The 22,102-nt window shown below is 40.2% G+C and overlaps 1 protein-coding gene across 2 annotated transcripts; it reads right to left on the reverse strand.

Moving 5' to 3' along the window:
* Positions 1-7: 7 nt before the first annotated feature.
* Positions 8-20,601, reverse strand: SERPINE3 (serpin family E member 3). 2 transcript variants are annotated; one of them, XM_038139586.1, is made up of 9 exons: positions 18,210-20,601; positions 17,047-17,341; positions 14,135-14,362; positions 13,286-13,483; positions 8,713-8,911; positions 7,566-7,666; positions 5,409-5,495; positions 3,373-3,456; positions 8-1,332 (listed from the first exon to the last, which is right to left on the reverse strand). In XM_038139586.1, the coding sequence occupies exons 1-9, from the start codon at positions 18,333-18,335 to the stop codon at positions 1,289-1,291; spliced, it is 1,362 nt and encodes a 453-aa protein (XP_037995514.1). In that variant the 5' UTR covers positions 18,336-20,601; the 3' UTR covers positions 8-1,288. The 2 variants fall into 2 exon arrangements, with proteins under 2 accessions (XP_037995514.1, XP_037995522.1); XM_038139594.1 differs by having other exon boundaries at positions 8-3,456; positions 17,677-18,337.
* Positions 20,602-22,102: the final 1,501 nt, after the last annotated feature.

The raw sequence follows: 22,102 nt of genomic DNA on the forward strand, positions 1-22,102 counted from the left end.
CATCTGTAGCCATGACAAACCCTGCAGTTTTATTGAGGGATACAGTGTAGCAAAGCAGGGGCCAGTAGCCTTTGAGGAAGACTGCACAGAGGTTTTCTGTGTCAGATTTTACAGGTTTACAAGTGTGGGAACAGGGTGCTGCTGCCTGGACAGAAAATACCATTGGTTGCTTTACTGGCCACATCTTTCGGCTGTGCTGGATGCTCTGGGTTATCTGCAAGGCTTTGATTCAGTGGGAGCTGAATAAAACAGTCCTCTCTGATGCTTTTCTTGGGAGTCAGTGGTTTACTGTCTCCACCCAAAATCTTTATGGGCCTGGGTTTCTGATGCTTATGCCATGAGTTGCTGAACACTTGCCATATCCCAATTTTGTCAGGATGCTGAAAACCACTCCCCATTTTTCATTATGCCAGTAGTCACATTCAGCGTCCTTCTGGAATGTCTGTTCTATGTTGTGTACGCTTCAAAGGCAGTAGAGGTAGTGCTGCTGCCTCTTTTAGCAGTATTTGGTCACTGAGTGGGTATTTCTGCTTCTTACCTGCTCTGTCTGGAGCAGGCTGCCCTGACATGTGGTAGAATCGCCATCCCTGGAAGCCTTCAAAAAGTGTGTAGGTGTGGTGTTTAGGGACTTGGTTTAGTGGGGGACTTGGCAGTGCTGGGTTAATGGTTGGACTCTATGATCTGAGAAATATTTTCCAACCTTAATGATTCTGTGATTGTGTCAGTTTTGAAACAGCCTTTCAACCTGATTTTCTTTTCACAGCATTTCACTGCTTACTTGTTACATTCTATATCAGCTGGGTTATAACTGTCTAAGGTCAAACTGAATTTCAGTTTTATTCTTAAGCTTTGGACTTCAGGACAGGGAAATGAAATTGTGCTTGAAAAAATAACATCACAAAGCTTTTGTGTGGGTTATTTTCATTCAAATCACCTACATACTCAGCAACAGTCAAGCTGACTTAAGCCATGATAAAGTTGAAGAGAATATTGTTAAATATTTAGGAGGCTAAACCTGTTCCACTTTTTTGCAAATGTTTATTTGGATACTGTGTTTGCTGTAGTTGTGGTGCTGATGATTCCTAGACAGTTTGAAGTTTCAATGGGGTCTACAATGCAATAAGGTAGGGGAGATTCTTGGAAAAGTGATATGCTTAAAACTGTGTATGAAAAAACTGTGATATGCTTAAAACGATGTATTTTAATAAATACATACAACATAGCCTTTAATTTCATTGGAGGAAAGCTCATCATAGGAGGAGCAGAAGTCAGTATATGCCTTTAGTGCTTATGATGAAGGATTTGTAACTCTTCCTATAAAAAGTACTGAACCTGTAAATGAAGACAATATTAACATTATTTCAGTCTGGGGCCACATTTTCTAGGTGCAATACAATTTAAATATGTAAGTTAGGCATGGAATTAGCAGATGATAGAATCATTTATTGCTTGTATGGAAAAACTGACTGCAATTGCATGCCTCTCTTAAAATAATCTAATAATCTGTATTAAAAACACCTTTCCAAATCATTGGTAGCCCAAACCAGGAACCTGCCAAAATCTGAAACTCACACTGAGAAAAACAGAACCTAAGTTCATTGCTTTGTGTTCATATTTCAGTTACAGAAGAGAATGAATTGACTGCCTCAGAGTCACTGGATTTGTTTGGTTATTTGTAATGCTGTTACCTTGCCTGTCCATCAAAGGCAATGTGCTCAAACTTGAAATTCAGATTAAAAAACTCTAAAATTTTTCAATTATTTTGAGCAGAAGTATGCTATTTTAAGTATAGGAAAACATATTTCTGCTATTATTAGAAAATTGATGCAATGAATACTTTTGGTCTACATACAGATTCATTAAAAACTTTATGGACATAAAAGTTTTAAGCACTTTTAGATAGGTGGATGAAAAGTAGATCTTGTTTACCTGTTCAAGTTTTCCATACCTCAAAACCTTGAATTACTAAGTCTGAGCAAACGAAACAACTGAATGTTTTCACTTTTTGCATTAAAAAGCTTAAATTACAGAAAGGTATTTTTGATGTTGAGTTGATTGGAAGGTATGTAGTTTATGCTTCACATAAAAATCCTGTTTTACAATCTGATTTCCTTCCTCTTTATATATTTTATATATATATTGTAAACTGACCATTTTATTCACTGAAGTAAGTTTGTTCTTAATCCTGAAGAGTCTGTGGCTCATGTTTTATAGGTGAGCTTATTAATGCCTTTTTATTTTAAAATTCTGCAGTTGCCAAGTAAAATACTTTTATTCATTGACTGGTAGTGATTGCCAAAGCATATTTAAAACAAAATTCCAACCAAGGCAGTAATTTTCTCTTTGGGTGCTTGCACTGTGGTCAAAATTCACGATACGGGTTTTTAAAACAAAATGTTACATACACAGGTATTCACTGACTAAGAGAACGGTGTGTGTTGCTTGGAAGCAGATAAGGGAAATTATTTCTGTCTTTGTGCTAGGCCCTAATGTTTTACTGAACCCCATAAACGTCTATGTTCCTTGAAAATCTAAATGGCTGTGACCCCAGTTACGAGAGAAACCGTGGTGGTTTGAACGATTTGTAGGAAAATACTTCAGGTGCAAAATTACTGCATTGTTAAGAATGATAAGAGTTGTTGGATATTGGCCTGATGCTTCAGAGTAGCAAATAGCTGCTAAATGGTGAATAATGCAGTTCTTTATTACTGCCAACAAGCTAAAGGGTGTTTTCTTTTGGCAGACATTCTGGAGTAACTTAATGTGATTGGACGTCTGAAATGAGATTTATAATCCGCTACTGAAGCTAAAGGAGCACTGTGATGCTTCACTCTGAGATGTGCTCTGCAGTTCTGTTTGGTTTTTTTGGGTGTTTTTTGTGTGGGGGCTATGGGAGGTCATTTGCGAGAAAAGAGTTAACAGTTGCAAAGAAATGTTTTTTGGGAGAAGTCTGTTTGCTATCAGTATGGGCATGGATAAGTTTCCTTCATAGGGAAAGGTTTCTATTTTAACTACTTCAGATGTTAATCCAGCTGGTCCAGCCTGTTTGTTACTTGAATTGCTCTGTAGAGATCAGTTTCTGATGCTGGAATGTTCAGCATCTGTGAGATCTCTGTAGTACCTATAATTTTGATAGAAATTTTTTGAGCACATACTACTTCATGTCCAAAGAAGAGGCTAATCTTGCTTCCTAGACTTCTTTGACTATTATACATTCTTTTTAAGGAAATTTAAATCTACGCTTTAAAACCCCAATCCCCACTGTTTCTGTGGTTGTTTGAAGTTTCCTGGACTGAGGAATGGTGTGCTATTTGTATTGATTTCAGTGCTACCTGTGTGGGATTCTGCTCCTGAAAGGCAGGGCATGCATACCTGTATTAGTTTGTCTCAGGAAAAATGTGAAAGGGCGATCTGCTTTGAAAATAGGTGTTCGAGATCTTTTCAGTAAGACCATTGCTGTAATGCAACAAAGAAACCATGAGTAAAATGCATCTTTTTTTCTTTCCATCTTCCATACAGTGCCCTCAAGCTCTGGCTAGTACCTTGACTTTTGAATTGCTCCTTTGCTTTAAGACTAAGACAACAGTTTTATCCAACAGTGAGATCAATCTGGCAAAATTAATAAGTCAGGAGTTTGAGACTACATGCAGGTGATTCGTGCATATTTCAATGCTGAAGGGTGTCTGCCTGGCATTGGATCTCAAAGGTAATTTTTGGTGTCATTACATCCCTAACTCTGCTGAAGTCATACCATGTTATTGCCTCACCTGTTAGCCAGTTCTAGCTATGCTGTTCTGGTGAAAAAGCAAGGCACAAGAGTAGTTCCTTATCCTGTTGGGAGACAAGCAGCAGAGAAATACCTACATCATCGTGGAATTTCTCTTGTCAGAACTCTTAACAAAATCTCAAGTATCCTCAACTCAGTTTATGACTGTCTTCCTTCTCTGGTTGTGGGTTAAATATTAGATTAAAAAAAGAGTTTTTAAGAATTATGATGGCTCAGCTATTATTAAAATACATCTTGTTTAAATAAATTCTTCCTTTTAGCTATATAGTATTAAGAATACATTGTCAAAAACCCACCACATCTGGATTATTTTTGAACAGTTGAAGCAATGGAATTCATTTGAAAATTGAAGTAAGACACAATAAAACTAGTTTGAGAAGGCACTATTTTGGTGCTTGTAAAAAAACCAAGTGCCTAGCTTCAAGTCATCATGGGACTAGATCTAAAGCTTTTAAAGTAAACAATAAATGTAATTGCAGTTTTTAAAATCTGCTGTCAACTTGGTCTGACTGGAGTTAAGGGATGTTTTGGCGTTGGTTTCAAGGGGATTAAGGTCTTTTCCTCTTAGTCTTTGGTATGTAATTGAAGTCACCTAAAGCTTTTCTTTTGTATGGGCCTTACCACAAAGTTATTAAAAATATTACTGCTCCGATAGAGATGAAAACTGTTACAAAACTTAAAGCTGTACAGCTCTGCAGAAGGGTTAACTTAGTTATGCCAGATGTGCTCTGTACACCCCTGTATGTACACGTGTGTCTTATTCAGGGTTGTTTCTAGAGAAATACTGAATACATCAGTTCGGGTGTGCTCAGGTTCTTTCTGGCATTGCAACTGTGGGATGTTGGAGTGAGGGGATGAGCAACAGGTTGGGCACCACAGTGAGATGCTGTGCTCTCATGTCTCTTGAATTCCTTCCTTGGAGCAAGGAGGAGAAGTGATAGAGTGCCCTGGTCCCCAGCCAAGGACCAGCAGCATTTGTGATGTGGAGCACATTTATCCTTGGTACAGCCCAGGGAAGCAGAAAGGCAAGATATGGTTCATGGTGAATGAGTCGTGTACTGACTGGGTAGTCCATAGCTGGGATTTTGCTCTCAGTCTCCCACTCACCCAGTCCCATCTGCTTGTGTGGAAGTGATCTGTTAGCAGGGCTGCTGCACATGAAGGTCACACTTCAAAGTATGTAAGAATCAAGCTTGTCTGCATAAAACTTGCCCATTGTTACCATTAATGCTATCAAAGAGATCATCCTCAAATCACATAGCAGTTCAGGAGCTGCAAATAAAATATTACTAACCTTTTTTCATTTTCATTCTTACAATCTGAGCAAATAGATATTTAACCAGCAGAAAAATAAGTGGAATATTTTCTCAAACTGACTTTTCCCTGGACTGGCAAAGTTATTTTTTTCATTTGAGCCGTTACACCTTAGTCAGACATAAAAAAATTAAAGTTTCTTATGAAGAATGACAAAGGTCAAATTGAAATGTGTTAAATACAAAAGTTTGCTAGGCATACATGTAAATTCTAGGAGCTTGTTTGTTTTGTTTTAAATAAAAGACTAGTAGTTGATTTTATAGTGTAAGCTCCAGAAGTGAGAAGTTTGTCTGAGTATTTGATTTACCTGTAGCTCCTGATGCCTTTGTACCATCTTCTGTTACTTCAATCTCTGCTTTGTGAATCACTTCTGAAATATAAAGACTATCTTGCTCTGCAAAACCCCCAAAATTAATAAGTTATTTTTCTGCATTTCATTATGAACATTTTTTTTAAATAATCAGAATGCTTTTACCTTTTTGTTGTGCAGAATCTAAGGATCACATAACTGTTACGCATTTCAGCCTTTGACTGTTCTCCCACAATATGGACAACAGTGAATTGAATGCTGAATGGGAGTTACTGGTTTGAGAGGTCTCCAGTTTGTGGTGGAAGGCAAGGTTACATAACGAAAATAGAAACTTTAACAGAGTTAGGGCAGTGAAAGAACTGAAGAACCCTTGGAAGGGAAAATGCAGAAAAAAATGTTCTTCAGGAAGAAACAATGGGACTGTGACATAAAATGAATCTTGGAAAAGAATTAATTTCAGAAAGACACTGAAGAGAGTGTTACGAGTCTGCTTTTGTCCAGCTGCCTGTAAAAGGCAGAAAGCAGGAAAGGTTGAGAAGTTTTTTCTTATCTGAATTCAAGGATCAAATCTAACATGTAGGTCAAATCAAATGCTAAAAGAGAATTTTATCTATTTTGGTCTTAATTTTTTCCAGTCAGAAAAACTAGGAGGGAATCAAGCAGAGCAAAACTAGGGAAAGGAAGCATTTTAAAAAGTAGATAAATCTTTTTGAGGGGAACATTTTTGAGGGGAAAAATACAAGCTTACAGGTTTAAAAAAGGCTATTTCAGGTCTGAAATGAAGTAACACATTTGTTTGCTACATGTGATCTGAGAGTAAATATTTGAAGATTATCCTTCTGCTTCATACAGAAGAGGAAATGAAAACTTACCCTTTTTTTTTTTTTTTTTTGACTATCTATTGGTTAAGTAAAAGATACATTTTTTCCCCTTGTAAACTCTGCCTTACATAACTCTTAGACCACATAGAACCCTACTGCTATGACAGGTGGTATAAGAGTAGAACTAAAAAGGGTCTCAACATATCCTTTGTTCCATAACCCTGCCAGGGCAGGATCAAATACTTCTACAAGCGTTATCCTGTATGCCAAAAGCCAAAGGGATGCTGCTAAATTATATTGTTTATGGAATTAATTTCCCCAAAGTATTTATCTTATTTAAATAGATAATAACTTTATAAAATACATCCTTGTGTCGTTTATCAGTATATTAACATTTGTTTGCAAGAAGCAAAGCAGCAGTGAGCAGTAACAAATTATTTTAATGTTCATCTCTGTGCAGTCTGAGATCTGTACTGCAATGGAACATTGCTATGTTCAATTTTAAGAGCAGCATAAAAAACTCCATGAGTAATGTGCCTACTGAGGTTCATCCCAGGAAAGGAACTTTTCTGTAACAGCAGGTCTGTCTGAATTGGAGCAATTTCATTTATTCACTCACATGCACAAGAATGTGAGCTGCTTGCTGGGCAGCTACCCTCTCCCAAGTCTTTACTGTGAGCAGAAATGGCTAAGTTGAAATATTCTGTTGCTGGAAGGAGTCAAAAGAAAAAGAATAAATAATGTGGATTCTTTATTTTTCATTTAATATTAAATGGGGACAAATTTTTCAAGGAGCAGAAGAATTTCAGTGTTCCAAACCCAAGAATGTAATCATAACAACAGTATTTTAGCGAAGGAAAAGTATAGCTTTGTATACTGATTACTGGATTAACAAGACAATATAGCCTGGGCATAAACCAGTATTGTTTGCAGTGTCAGGAGTTGGAATATACACTTGTTGGACCAGCATCCCTCACTGTTAAATAATTATTTGAAAACACAAACAGGAATGTAAGTTTTACTAAAGCATCCTAAATTTCTGAATAAATGACCATTTTCCCAGGCCTACACTGTCTTGACAGTTTTAATCTCATGGACAAGAAAAAAAGTAAGTTCAAGACCAAAACCAAACCTGTCCTTTTCAGGACAGGTCTTTTTCTTTCCTATAAAACAGCTCAAAATGCAATTGCAGTTGTGTGTGAATTGTGCTTTAGAGTTTCACAGATAAAGAAGTACACTCAATTGAGAAGACCCAGGTCTGACAAATCATTCAAATGTAAGAATCTGGAACTATTGGGTCAAGGATCATTTTGTATTAAGTCAAGCCTCTTACCTGAAATGCCTTTAAAATTAGCAGTGATGGGATCAAATGCATCTCTAATTCCCAAGGCAGAAAGAACTGTCTTTAGGTCAAAAAGGCTTTGAATACTGAACCTGAAATTATTATGATAGACTTTATTTAAATGCAGGATTTGTAGAGTTTTGTAGAATTAAAAGGCATTAACAGATACAATTTATTTCAAGCCTTTGCATTTCATCCATGTCTTCCTGTATGAGCCCAGTGCATTGTCTGACTGTATATTTGCAGAAAAGTAGCTCACCTTCACCTGAAGACATTAACAGAAGGAATCCCTCTGTTGCAATCAGATTGCTACTAAGTCTTCTTGACATGTGAATTCTGCATTTTCACAAAGTGTTCTCTTTCTAATATTATTTTTGGCTATAGCAAATGGCCCTGGGAAATATTTTCCAAAAACTAGCTTGAAGAAAACAAATATTAATGTACACACTGGTTTTCAGTGCTCTGTTAATGTGATGAGTATGTTGTAGGACGTGTGTAATGAAGCCCTTCCATGCTAATCCATACAATAGATACAGCCACATAAAGCCTTCTGTGCCTAATTCCTCCTGCTGTGCAATTTCATTGGAGTAGATGACAGAAAATACCTCCAGCATAGGTGTTTGCTAAAATAACAACTGACTAAAGTGGAAAATGGGTGAGTGAAACCTGCTTTGTGCATTGAAAGATGGTTATGGCTGCTGGAGGGGGGCCAAGCTCTTTGTCCTGTGCTTTTTAGTACTCTGGCAGGTTTAAGAAATACAAAATAATGTCTTTGGGAGGTTATATGTTTGTTCTTCCTTAAACAAAGAGAAAAATGAGTGTGGGAAAGGTCTAGCAACATTTCTCTGGTTTAGAGCCTTAAAGGATTTATACCCCAAACAAATTGTAAGTAAAAGTTGTAGGATCAACTGAAATACTTAGGTTTTTTTTAAACAGCACAGAGTGTAACCAGAAAGTCTTGTCATTCCTGGCTCACCTCTTTGTGGTTTAAGAAAGGGTTAGAGCATCTCTAATCATGTGATGAATAATGAAACCAGAAGCACGTAATTTGATTTTGCTCACACACTGCTTGTGTCAGCACTGTCACGTGGAATTCTGACAGCTAAAGTAGTGAATCCATTGTGCTAACATTGCTTACCTAGGCAGAAAAATGTCCATCTTTGTTCTCTTCAAGCTGTTGGCCCAGAGGGTTATGGTTTTGGCAGAAAGGTGAGACTCAATCTGGGACAAAGGTGTTCTTTTGTGGCTGGGAAGCACTAGGAACATGCTGAGTTTCTCCCCCAGGTAGGGAAACTCGACCACGCTGAAAGCCTCCAGAGCTGCAGTCTCGAACTGGCCTGTGGGTGGGCAAAGAGAGATCTTATTTCATCATTCAAGTGGGAAGAAAACCCTGAACCCACAACCCTTGCTGGGCTCAGCAGATAGTTCAGAGCAGCTGTGGTGGGATGTAAGGAGTGGTCTCCAGCTCTTGGGCTCCTGAAGCCAGTTCAGGTTGCTGTTAACTCACCTGAACAGAACTGAGTGTGTCAGAGACATAGATATCTTGGCAGAGCAGTGCCAATGCCACGGATAGCACCTGAAGAACCACCTCAACAGAGCGTGGGTATTTTATTACTGTTCCATATAACAGCTGTCCTCCTTGATCAGTTTGGGGATAAAAAACTCAAACCTACCAAGGCAATGACAGCAGCTATGATGACTCTTCCCACAATCTATGCTCTTTTCTTTGATTAAACTTAAAATGTTATAGTATTTTTCACTACAATTTTACTACAACAGATAGGAATTACAAAAACAAAATGCAGAGTGTCCTATTTGATTAATTGAAACCTACTTTGGTCCATGTTTCCATCTTTACTACCTTTAAAAATCAATTTTAATCTTATTTCAAGAAAAAAAATAGCTCTATTAAACAAGAGCTAGTATATGCTTATTTAAACATTAACTATTTTTAATTAAGCACCAAATTTATAATTTTTTGAAATCTAGGCACAGAGACTTCTCACAGTCAGATGAAGGTCATAAAAAGTAGTCTCAAAAGTAAAAGAGAGAGAAAAGCTGGAGAGCTTCCAAACTTGCAATTATTTTTACAGCAATTTGTAACAGCCATTTAAAAGTACCATTTTCATCCCATATTCCAAAAAAACCCCAATTAATCTAAGCATTTCTAATGGATTCTGTTATACAATAGAACAGATTTGTCTGTCACAATTTTGCTTCCTTATTTTTTCATCTGAGAATCCAGTAAGTAGCATTTCAGGAGCACTCAGCAATAATTAGCAGGCTGTATTTAGGAGTTAAATACAACTTAAGTACAAGGCACAAGTGAAAGTCTTACTGCCTTTACTGCAGGCCATCCAAAATATTGAATCTACACCTCCTTCACTCAGCTGTAGCTGTTGTATCTTCAAGGATAGATGTTTGAGTCAGTGGTTGTAAATAACTGTATATGGATAGCTCATGTTCATAATATCTAAATATTTGGCAATAAATGCACAGCTATAGGATGTCTCAAATATTTTGTGTACAGTGTTTGTTAGTTTTGCAGATATGGACTAGATAGGATTCATTAAGTGTTGATTGTTCTGGTAGATTAAATTTTAGGCTCTTAGCCCTCCTGCCTTGCAATCTGGAGAGAGAATTGCTCTGTTTAAACCAACTCTCAGCATGTGGATCATTTGCTGGGAAAAGATGGTTCTAATGGGCAGGCAAGGAAGATTTATATTTGCAGTGCACTGGACATGAGTGGTATAATTTGTGAGCATGCTGATATTTTTAATGCCCCACAATCTGCATAAAGGTTATACAGCCCTTATTTATTAATTAAAAAGAAACTCAAAGACTTTAGATTATTGAGTCAGAACATTTAGTGTTTGTTGCTTGAACTAATTTTGAGCATCCCATAAGGATTACACATATGCTAAATTAGAATTCAAACATCGTTAACAAATTGCTTGGAAAAATGAATATGTAAAATAGCTGTGGTGTTTAAGAAGTGTGTGTGAACAGTAATGTTGACATTTTCTTAGAGCAGTCTTACTTGTCCCCAGGCTGGTTTGTTCTGCGTGGCAATGTTAAAAGGACAAACAATGTTGTAAATGCTGCAACTGATAACAGGCCTCAGCTTATCTTTCCCACACTGTCTTTTGGATCCTGGTGGGACACAGCTGCTATCATTTCATACTGAAAGACAGTATTCTCAGTCCTCTGTTTAGTTGTACCAAGCCAGTCTTTTGCATTAATTTTAAACTGATTTGTTAGAAATGTTTCTGGATTTTTTAGTGACAAAGATTGAATTGGCCAACCAAATCTGACAACCAGCAAGTTTTAAATGATCTCTTCTGTTTCGGCCTTCCTCAAAAGTCTCTCCAGCTGCAAAGAGCTCACACATTTCAGGCTGGATGAAAGATAATCCAAATATTTTGTCTTTCCTTTTCTGTGTAAAAATGTATTGCTCTAGCTACCTACTTAAGGATGATAGGATGGAGTTCCTTGTGTTTAGGCAAGTGAGCAGAAGAGCACAACAAATGATTTCACTGCAACTTTGCAAGGACTTTGGAGCAAATATATGGTCAGACAATGCAGCTCAGCTGTGGAACTCCTGGTAATTGGCTTTACCTGAGATCTCAACTTGTACAAGCAACAGCAGCATCCTGCCTTTGGTCATTTAATAATCTGGGGCCTTAATGATCACCCCAGAATATGAGAAGAACTTGGATGTGGAATTGCAAATGAGTCAGCAAAGTTTTTTAATAGCCTGATGATTCAGTTTTTTCCCATGACTAGGGGACAGAGGTACATTTGTAAGAAAAAGAAAGCAGTCTGGGAAACTTTAGGTCTGTCTTTGAGAAGTTTTAGGACACTCTGGAGAAAAGAATAATCAGGTCACAGAGAGAAATAGAAAGTGAGATAAATTGCAATATCATGTAGACTGGCAAACAAAGCTATAAACTTTTCTGACTTGTTAACTAATTTGATAAAAAGGCATAGATCCAGCCATCTGGTTTTAGGTAAAACATTGTTTCACTGTGCCACTATTTACAAGTAGAAGTGGTGGCACTTAGAGCCAGAAAGGCAAGGCAGCAAGCAGCTGCTTGAAGGGGAAACTAAAACGAGCAAAGGTACAAGAGGTTGAAAAGGGTCACTAGTAGCTTTCCAAAGATTGTCAATGCTCAAGATTTTAATCAAAGACAAACAGTGAGATTGCCATGAAGACTGGAGTGATGGAAATAAAATGGTGGGTCAAAAACGCACAAAGAATTTATATACCTCTGGAGATTTCCCTCCCGGTGATTTACCTAGGAAAAAAGTGCCGAAAGGAAAAAGGCTCAGGTGGGGCCAACCTTGTGTAACCACCCTGAGCCAGTTCTGCGATACACTACACAAGGTATTTTTATCAAGACACAGAAATTGTGAAAGCATTTTATCTGTGTCTTTTATCAAGACATAGAAATTGTGAAAGAATTGAGAGTCTTGTGTATACATTTCTGGTCATTTACTTTCAAGAAAGATTAATTTAAATTGGAAAAGTTCAAAAATAGAGCTAGTTGAGAATTTGGAGCATTTGGTTTTTGAATAGTTTAGAAGAGCCTGGCATCTTCATCTTAGCTATTAGGAAATTGAGGGAAAACTTGGTGGTTTGCGTTACATTTGGGAGTAAATATAAAAGCTGAAGAGAAGCTATTTAACTTAAAGGATAAATCAGGCAGGATGCTAAGAGATATAAATTTGTCTTGAAAAAATTTAGATTTGGAATTTGGACTGTTTTTACCCAAGTGCAGTTCTGAAATTTAGAGTAGGAGGGAAAAGAGCTTTTTATATTTTGAAAGAGATTGTGTAGCTAACTGGCATAATTCCTGGTGGCAGAAAATTAAGCCTGCAGCATGAGTCCTTCTGTCAGCAACCCACAGACATCAAACCTTTGAAAGTAGCCTACACTGTATTCATATATTATACAAATAAAAGTTTGACCTATATTTTTACTGTTTTAAGCCCATGCTGAGATCATCCACTGATTTGGTATACATGACATAAGAATTTATTTTCTTTTTCTAGAATTTGTCCCTCAAGATCTGCAGTTTTTCCCTAAAGGCTTGGAGACAGGCTGTGACCACATCTGCAGGTCTGCAGCGTTGGTGCTCCTGGTTATGCTCTGCTTCCTCTGGTGCTCACACATTCAAGGGGCAGTGATTTGGCTGAGGGGCCAGGAAATTTCTTACCCAGCAAATCATATTGGTAGGGGCTTGATGCAGTTTTAGTCTTAATTGCCCCTCTGTCATGGGGTCAGATGTACTGTAGCCCCTTCCTAGCCGGCTTTATTTAACCAGCTCCACGCTATTGGAAAGGACTTTGTATATTGCAGTCCCCTTAGTCTCTCATCTTTCTCTCTCCTGGCATGTTGTATTGGTGCCTTTTGACTGTTTCCTACAGCTGACAAGTTTGTTATGGAGGACTGGGAGCTGTTGGCCTGTGAGGGATGGGACAGGGACAGTAGATATTTTAGAAACCATTTTGAACCCAGGATCTGTTTCACAATTGCCTGGAATTATGAGGAGTCAATTGGGTCACCTGCATGGTCTTTTCATTTGGAGGGACTTCTTCCGAGACTCTCCAGGCTGGGTAAACAACACATCTTAGTGTAGTATCTGTAGAAATGAAATAAATCTGTTCCATATTGCACAGTAGATCAAATATGGATCAAGGCCAGTTACCATAGTTAACTTCAGCTGTGTGGTGCATGGTAGGCACTTTCAGGGTCGAGCCCTCTGGCGTCGTAAAAGGCAACATCTGGGAATCCATGAAGGAAAACTTTTTTTGCCACGTGCTTCTGAAGTACAGTGTGCTCACCAGGGTGACCCGGCTGAGTGATGACCCAGCGCTCTCCAGTGTCATCCCACGCATATCCCCATCTGCATGGAAAAGAGACAAGGCAGGGGGACACATGCAGTCCTACATGGCCAGGCCGAAAGGCCAGGTCCAAATGGCTAAGTAAAGCAAGCTGAGACCACTCTCCATCCCTAAGGCCGAGAGGCACAACTCGCAAGCACTGCTCACCCTCTACCTTCCCCTCCCCACCTACACATGCACCTCCTTGGGGCTGCCTGTTGGTCCATCCTCTCCCCAGAGCTGACATTGAGCTGGTCAGTGTTTTTATTCCCCATTCTGACTTTTTAAAGTCAGTCTGACTGCTGAGCTTACACCCCTGTGTGTCCCCTGTAGCACCATGAAAGCATTCAGTGCGGTGAATACGGTCCAAGGGGAATTTGGCTGTTCCTAATTGAAACTGAGAACATTGCAAATTATTGCCTTTTTAATAATTAAGGGAACAAGGCAAAGTGGTTACCAGCTTGACACTGCTTACAGATTCAGACCTATTCCAGCTTTTTCTTCACTTTACAGAGGAGTGTTAACACAAGAATTAGGTTTCCTGCCTTTCAGCCTTGGTTTGGGCAGCATGGAGCATGGCAAAAATCTTTATGCTTGGTTAAATGCAATTCCTCCCATTACTCTTGTTTTACATTTCATGCATGCGCAGCCATTCCTGTGGGTCCCTATGGTACCTGCAAGGTCAGTGGTGATCCATTCCTGTATGTGGGTGGTGTTGGGGTCGGTGAGGTTGGTTTGGAGCAGGCTGCCATTGGCCCAGCGCGCGGCGCGCTCGGCAAAGTTGGGCGAGAGCTGCACACCCGTGTCCACAAGGAGGGAACATCCCAGCTGGACCACTGTGCCTTGGCTGGAGTCAGTCACTGCTTCATCCACTGTGTGCATGAAATCCTGCACGCTTTGATCTGCCAGGCAAGAGAGAGAAACTGCAATTGTGCTGAGGCTAAGGACAGTGGGGATTGCCCCAGGGCTCAGCAGCTCTCAGCTCCAGGGCTGACACAGATGTCCTCTGATTGTTAAAGCTCTATAACAACTGGAGCACCCTTGACTTTGTGGAGTATTCCTGTCAAGAACTGCTGCCATGGGCAGTGATGCACTGGGGGTTGGAAAGCTCTCTCCATGTGTCTGTGGAAGTCACTCTAGTCCAGATGTGTCAAGCGGCTGATCACATGTCAAGCTCACAGTTGTATGCAGCCACAGTTCTTAACAGTTCATAAGGTAATTATTCTTTCTTGGTCACTCTCTGAGTTTGCACCAGTGAGGTCTAGTGCCTCTGGCCGTGACTGGCTGAGCTGCCACTGCCACAACACCACTATCTCCTGCTCCTGATGTTATTCACCTATCCCAGAAAAGGCATTTCTCTGACGGCCCCTCTGCCACCCTTGGCCCTTAGGTGTTGTTTGATTTCTTGAAGGATGGTGTCCCAAACTGGCCCAGTATTGCTGATGAGCCCTGGCTAAACCGAGCGGATAAGCTGCTTCATGTGTTACAAGAGACTCCTTTATTTTTACAGTCCACAACAGTGGGCTTTTTTCTTTTTTTGAGAAAACTGACATGGTCTGAGGTGTAAAGTATTGGTTTTGTGTGTCTTGTCATTAGTATGGGAGCACCTGGTAAGCTCTCTGGAAGATGTGAGAAGTCAAAGATGGTAAATTAGAAGCAGAGATGAATGTGAGGAGTGGTATCCCAAGCTTGTGACTTCACCAAAGTGCTTAGATAACCAAAGTCCCAAATTCTTACTTGGACAGCAGCTCAAAATTGCTTTAATTAAACAGCAAGGAGAAATAATTTTAAAGCATGTCATTTTGTCTGTGCTATCTAGAGATATATCCCATTATACATTGGTTTTGTTAGTACTAGAATAAAGGTGAACAAATTTTCCAAACATTGAGAGACGTTTACGAGTGCATGTAAGAGCAGATTCTCTGTGAGCAGTGAATGAACCATCGATGTTTCTCTTGTTTTCAGCCTGCTAAGGTTTCAGCCATATCCTTAGTTATTGGTTAGGGCAGAGCAACATAAACATTAATGCAAACATCTACTGGAAGAAAGGAATTTTATCATATATGCATACATACACAATTTGGGTTTATTCATCTTATAGGAAATTTCATCTAAGTATTTAATTTATTCATTTGATTTAGACCATTTGAGGAAGTGGTTTCCTTCCCAGTTACTGGAAAAACACTGTATACCAATAACAATAGATCCCATCCTACTTTATTTTCACATTCATGCATTAATATTGCTGAAAGCCAAAGCTCATGTGGTTTATGCCACAGACAGCTAAAATAGAGATAAAATGTCTGCTTGCCATGATGTGCCACATGAGAAGAAGAGAGCATAAAAGAGTTAGCAGGTCATTAACAACCCCTGCACTTCTCTGTTAAATTTTCTGTGAAGATCTGTGCTTGAATTTCACTTTGAAATGTTATTCTGTAAGGTCCTTTCATAATAACTGAGCCCGTAATGACCAGAAGTGTCAAGCAAGGTATAATCCTTGTATGAATTAATGTTGTTTAGGAATTGAATTTACAGAAATAGGAGTCCTGTAGGCAAGACTTCATTATATCAGCTGCTCATAATTTAAATGCACTGTCCCTGTGTCAGTACATGCAGCTGTATCTGTATGGATCAGCCAGAGTTAGCTCTTACTGCTGTGCTGGGGTTGAATATCAATGCTGTACAGAATGCTGGTGGTGGCTGAGGCTGGTTACACCACAGGACAATGAAATTACTGTGGGTTTTAATCTTCATACCCTGAAGGTAAATTTTATGCTGAGAAATAGCAGTGTTATCTCTATACATTAGTATTGTATGTAAGCTGCGATTTTTGAAGATGAGGCAGTCATCTGCTTTTCATAAACATTCTGCCCATAATGTAAAATAGTTTTTGACATGTGATTTGAGATGGTAGGATAATCCAGAGCTAAAATGAAAACAGCATCCTTAAATTCAGCTGACTTAATGGTGGATTTAAAGACATCTGTCTTTCCCATATCCCTTCCAAATTCCCAGTGAGTTTTATATTTTAGCCTGCTTTCAGGGAAAGATGCAATTGCACCAGCCATCTGTCAATGTATATCTCTATCTGCCAGTCTCCTTCTGATAACTTTTCATCTTTTTGGCCAGTTGTAATAGCATTAGAAAAGTCTTAAAGATAATTCAGCTTCTATAAGTTTCATAAAATGTGTTGCTAGGACAGGAGAGAAAACCACTGTTCTCTGCCTGGCAGTTCTTTGCAGAGCACACAAAGGAGACCAGGACACAGTGGACACAATGGACCTCTGGCAAACCTGGAGTAATTCTGCTGTTCAGAGAAGTAGCTTTTCTAGATGTAGCTGTATTTTGTGTCATAAGAGAGTAAGTACTGATTCAGAAAAAAGAGGAGTAATAACTTATGTGTCAACTACTCCCTTGAGTTTCCTTTGTCCACCTGATACCTGGCTGTCAAAGACAGAGAAAACTACATCTTGCAGTGAGAGAGAAAGCAGAAGTTTAGTATGATGTGTGCAATTCCTGTCACCTTCGTAAAGCTGTGAATTTATCACAAAAAGTAAGACAAAAAGGATTTTTTGAAGTACATTACCATGAATGCTGTATCCTAGGGCATCTTGCAGCTCCATAAAGGTATTTCCTTGAGCTCCAAACTGCAGCAGCTCCAAAGAAACAGCCACACTTGCTGGAGAGACTACCAGATTGGTCCTGTTCTCTGCTTCAGACACCTGCCGGTAGAGACTGATGGCAAATTCAGTCTTCAGCTCTCTCAGCTCATCATAGGAGATGCAGTTCCCTTTGCTTATGCAGCAAGCAGACAGGATAAATGCAAAGAATAAAATGGGCAACATGAAGACGATCTGGGAACAGTCTCCACCAGCTAATACCTGCAATTAATGACATGGATATATTTAGAAAAGCAATAGGCTGAGCTGGCAGAGGAACTTTCCATCAGTTTTGAGATGTCACTTGCAATAGTAATGATAACTGTTAAAATACTTGTCCAGGTCTACTCAGCAGCTACTGTCATAAAAAGAAAAGAAAAGAAAAGAAAAGAAAAGAAAAGAAAAGAAAAGAAAAGAAAAGAAAAGACTTATGTATGGACATGCTGGTGACTCTGTTGACTAAAAAGAACTGAATTTTCCAGAGTGCTGTAGCATGTGAGATGGTATTCCATTACAGAGCATGGAGACACACAATCTCTTGGTTGAAAATTAGCTACCTGCACACATGATGGGACACCTCATCTGCTGCAATGTCCATGCTGCTGAGCACCCACAGCTCCTTTCTGTAGCCAGCAGAAAGGGAGTTACACCCAGCATACCCAGAAGGAAGGCCACCCTTTGTGAAGTGCAGAAATCTAATTTGAGGCTCCAGGCTGGGCTTTGGATCCAAGTTTGCAAAAGGCTGGCATCAAATTTCCCCCCCAGATATTCCTTCTGTGAAATTTATGCCAGCGAAAGAAAAGGTGGTATTTGCAAAAGGCTCCAGTGCTTGCAGCACAAAATCACCACATCAGATTTTTATGGGAAATCAAGCACTGGTCAACGTTATATAAAGAGACACTTAGATTCATATTTAAAGGAATAATCTTAAAATGAGAGAATAGCTTTCCTTACAGAGTTCCACATTTGAAGATTGTACACAAGTATATTTTAAAAGTTACTGCACCTTCTCTCACCTCAGGATTTCCTACAAATCTTTCTCCATGCCCTTTGCTCTAGAGAGCACCTCTAATGCTTTGTATTTACTCACAGTTAGTTCTGGTAAATTGTCTTGCCTTTCTGTGTCCTTCTGAGTGCCTGAATGGAAGCTGCCTATGAACGTCTTGTCTCCTTCTTTAATAGGTAGTGGAGCAAAGACTAAGTCATGAGACTGCATTTAAAGGGATAGTCAGTGATCAGAGTCTCTGTCGGCGATGTCTGTACCACTCTGTCCAAATTCCTGTAGGCTACAAGCTCTATGGAGAGCCAGGCAAAGCAGCATGCCACTGACCAGCAAATCCAAGGCAAGGAACAAAAAGGTACACATGGACATAGAGTCAGCAACTTCCTTGCAAGCCCTGCTCGAGCCTCATGAGGCTTGTGACCTGCTGGTACCGAGCAAGGCATCTCCTATCTCTCTTCCCACCCCCCTCCTTCTTTTATATGAATTCCATTGATTCCTCTGCCACAAAGGGGAAGAGAAAGGGCTCTCTGTGTACCAGGCACACAGCTATTTTTTTACCCCCACTTTGAAACCTTATTCAGAAATCCCATGCAATTAAAATGTCTTTATTTCTCTCTTTTTTTAAATTAATGCTATCCGAAATAGCAAGATTTTCTTTCACTCTTTAGTTTCCAGAAGGAAAGAAACAACAAAGTGCTGCACTTGAAGGAGAGCAAATGAGGAAGGGGCCACCTTGAATGGACCAGAAGCAGAAGAGCTGTGGTTGTGACTGCTTTAAAAGCAGTCGCAGCCGTTCATGGCTTTCTTCATGTGATAAGATCAAATCCTGCTCATCATATTCTCACGTTCAGCCTCACTGCTTCACAATGCCACCTAAGACAAGCAAGATTTGGCTTAAAAATTAACGTACAACTTATTGAACTTCCCAGAGTTTGGTGTTGTACATTTGGCATTTCACAATATACGTTCTTGTTGCAAGTGGGAAAGAAGACATTGGGGAAAAGGGCATTACAATCAAGCAATAATTCAGGTGCTGCTGCTTCACTCTTAGCAGGGAAGGAGCAGCCACACCATGGAATTAGAGCCCCAGTGTGAATGAAGCAGTGGGCCTCTCTTATTCTGTTCTTGTGCTGTTCCTCTCTCTCTGCTGTTTGGAGAATATGCCAGAATAGATGCAGACACTGGGAGATCTGGGATTTGGAGCACATTCCTGCAAGGACTGGTGAAGTGAAAGAGCTTGGTCAGTCACAGTCTAATACAACAGGCAGAAATGTAATTTTGCCACAGATTTCAATGGCAGTATCTATAGGCTGAAAATTACATTTGGGCTTAGGGGTTTGGCTGAATGTGGACCTCTCTGCTGAAGTTATCATTAACAGTTTCCACTGGAGTGGAGATATGTTCAGAGGGAATGAAACAGAGGCCACCAAGTGATTTCTCAAGGGGCTCAGAGCTGTCAATAGATAAATTAGCTCTGGTCACTGGTGAGGATTGTACACTGGATTTGATGTGGTGTTCCTAGAGGCTCTGGACCTGAAAAGATATTTCTTTGCCCTTCTTGATACTCTTCTGTGGATTTATTAAGATTTAAACAAAGCTGGACAACCCCTGAAGGTTTTAGGTGTTACTGCCTAAAAATAACATTCAATTCTCACTTTGCAAAAATGTTGCTATTCAGATGTGGGGTATGTATTTATGGAGGATGTCATTGAAAACTAGACATGGTAAAAATGTTGCATAAGACAGCATAGTTTCAGTGAGAAAGGGGAAAAAGTGTTCTGGGTCTTGTCTCATCACAAAGGAGACTTAAAAATGGGAGTGTTTGTTTCAAATCTTCCCTCTCTGCAACTGTTTTAGGAAAGGAAAGCTGTGGAGGAATCTTTGCAGCAAAATCAGTGTTTGCAGACAAGCAGAGAGAACTTAAGAAAACTAAAACTGCATCAATGTTGTTCAAAACAACCATGGGGTATAAGAAATGTGCTTTACATATAACGAATAGGAAAGAAATCCACTGGAGAATGATGAGAAAGTTAGGAGGCAGCAGAGAAAGGAAGAAGTAAGAGTCAGTGAAATTAGCTGTGGCTAAAAAATAAGTGTAGAAGCCTGGGGGAAGGTTATGAACACTTATCATAGTCAAGGTCAAAACCAAAATTCTCATACTGTTCAGTTTAGCAGCCTAAGTTCCAAGTTTCTCTGTGCCAGACTGGCATCCGCAATTGAAAACTGGATGTCCAAGGAGAAGCCAGTGACACATCAGGGTGAGTCTGAAAACTGAGGTTGCCGAGTGAGCCCAGGCAGCCAGAAACTGAGTTGTCCAAGTGAGGGTAGTTCGGGGGGGCTGCAAATTAAATAGGCCAATTACAGAAATTCTGTGTCAAAAATAGAGGGGTCTTGGACCTACAGAAGTGTTGGAGTTGGGCTGCTGTGGAGAAAGGGAGTTTCTGTCTCCTTTAAGGACATTGTTTTTTGAGCCTTCATACCTGCCTGTGTCCTAGTTTAGGCATCACAGCCTTCTTTGAGTCTTCATCTGGTTCTGCATCACAAGGTACTGAGAAAGTACTGATAAACTTTCTGGTTTTTGTTTTTAAGATGCTGAAAATGCGTTTTAAAAGGTGTGCAATTGACTGGTCCCCAAGATAGCGCTTCAAAGTCAGGAAGGGGCAGAGGTAGCATCTGTATTTTGAGAAGTGCTTCTTCACATTGCGATAACTTTGACTGACTGTGAGGGAAGTGAAGAAAGACACAAACCGAGGATGTCTGGAGAAAACACAGCACAGGAGTGTGTGGGTAGCATTCTGGAGCACAGAGCACTGTGTCTCTGTGGAGCTCCTCTGAGCTTCCACAGGAGCAGCTGTGAGAGCTTCACAGGGAGCCCAACCTCTCTGTTCCCCTGCTAAGCAGAGAAAACCACCACTCCTTGAGAAGGAAGACAGCAAAGAGCTTCCTGACGTGTGAACACCTCCTCACACAGGGAGCCAAACTGGTGGAAAGCACTGGAAAGAAGCCATGAGTGGTGGCTGCATTCCACCATGGATTAGATCATGTCTGTGCCTGCAGTGTGCCACTGCTGTTACTGCACAGCCCCTCAGTGTCCCCCTGTGTGACCATGGTGGTGGGCAAGGGGACAGACTGCTGAAGCATCCCCTGCTGCTCTGCACTGACAGATGCCACCACAGGCAGCTCTGCAATGTCTGGTGTGAAAAATGTGCAGAAGTGGAAAAGAAAGATGAGGGGAAAAGAAACAGAGAGAGCTGTCCTCCAGAATTACATCTTCAAGGTCTTCAAGGGCCAGATTCTGCTCTCCGGTGCAGGAGTGTAAATGCAAACCATCAACACAAACTTGGATCCTTGAGCAAATGAAGAGCTGCTGGGAGGCTGTGGGCTGGGAGACTCCTCTGCGAGACAGGGTGCTCCATGACTCTGGAAAACAGACTCAGGGTGGAGCCTCTGTGGTGGTGGTGGTGGCAAGAGGGAGGAAGGTCAGGAACTTATCAGCCCTGGAAGCAGCCAGAAGTCACAGGACTGAAATTAGAAACCAGAGGGAAAGGCACAGCCTGCATGGGCACTATGGGCAAAGAAAGATTTCTTTGGAAACCTTTCCCCACAACCAATTTTTTTCTCACAGGAGGCTAGAGTTTTCTCTGATTTATGTGTTCTTAGAAAACTGAGCCCGAGTTTGGTGTGGCTGCTGAGAGGAAAGGGAGAGCTGTTCTGCTTTGGGTTCTGGCCAGTTTGTGCTTCTGTTGCACGCACTTTGCACAGTGATCTGGAGCAGAATTTGGCCCAGGGATAGGCTGGAAGAGAAAAGTATGAGAGAACCAGTAAGAAGCAGGTTTTCCTCTTCAAAACTCTCCTGTTAGCTTTTCTGTGTCAGGTCAGTGTCCTGCAGTCTTCCTTCCACTCCAGCATAACCCCGTTATCAGCAGGGCTACTGTGCATTTACCCCTGCACAAATGAGAGCAGAATTTAACCTTCTGTCT

Source organism: Motacilla alba, chromosome 1, assembly GCF_015832195.1.
Source record: "Motacilla alba alba isolate MOTALB_02 chromosome 1, Motacilla_alba_V1.0_pri, whole genome shotgun sequence".
Taxonomy (NCBI): Eukaryota; Metazoa; Chordata; class Aves; order Passeriformes; family Motacillidae; genus Motacilla; species Motacilla alba.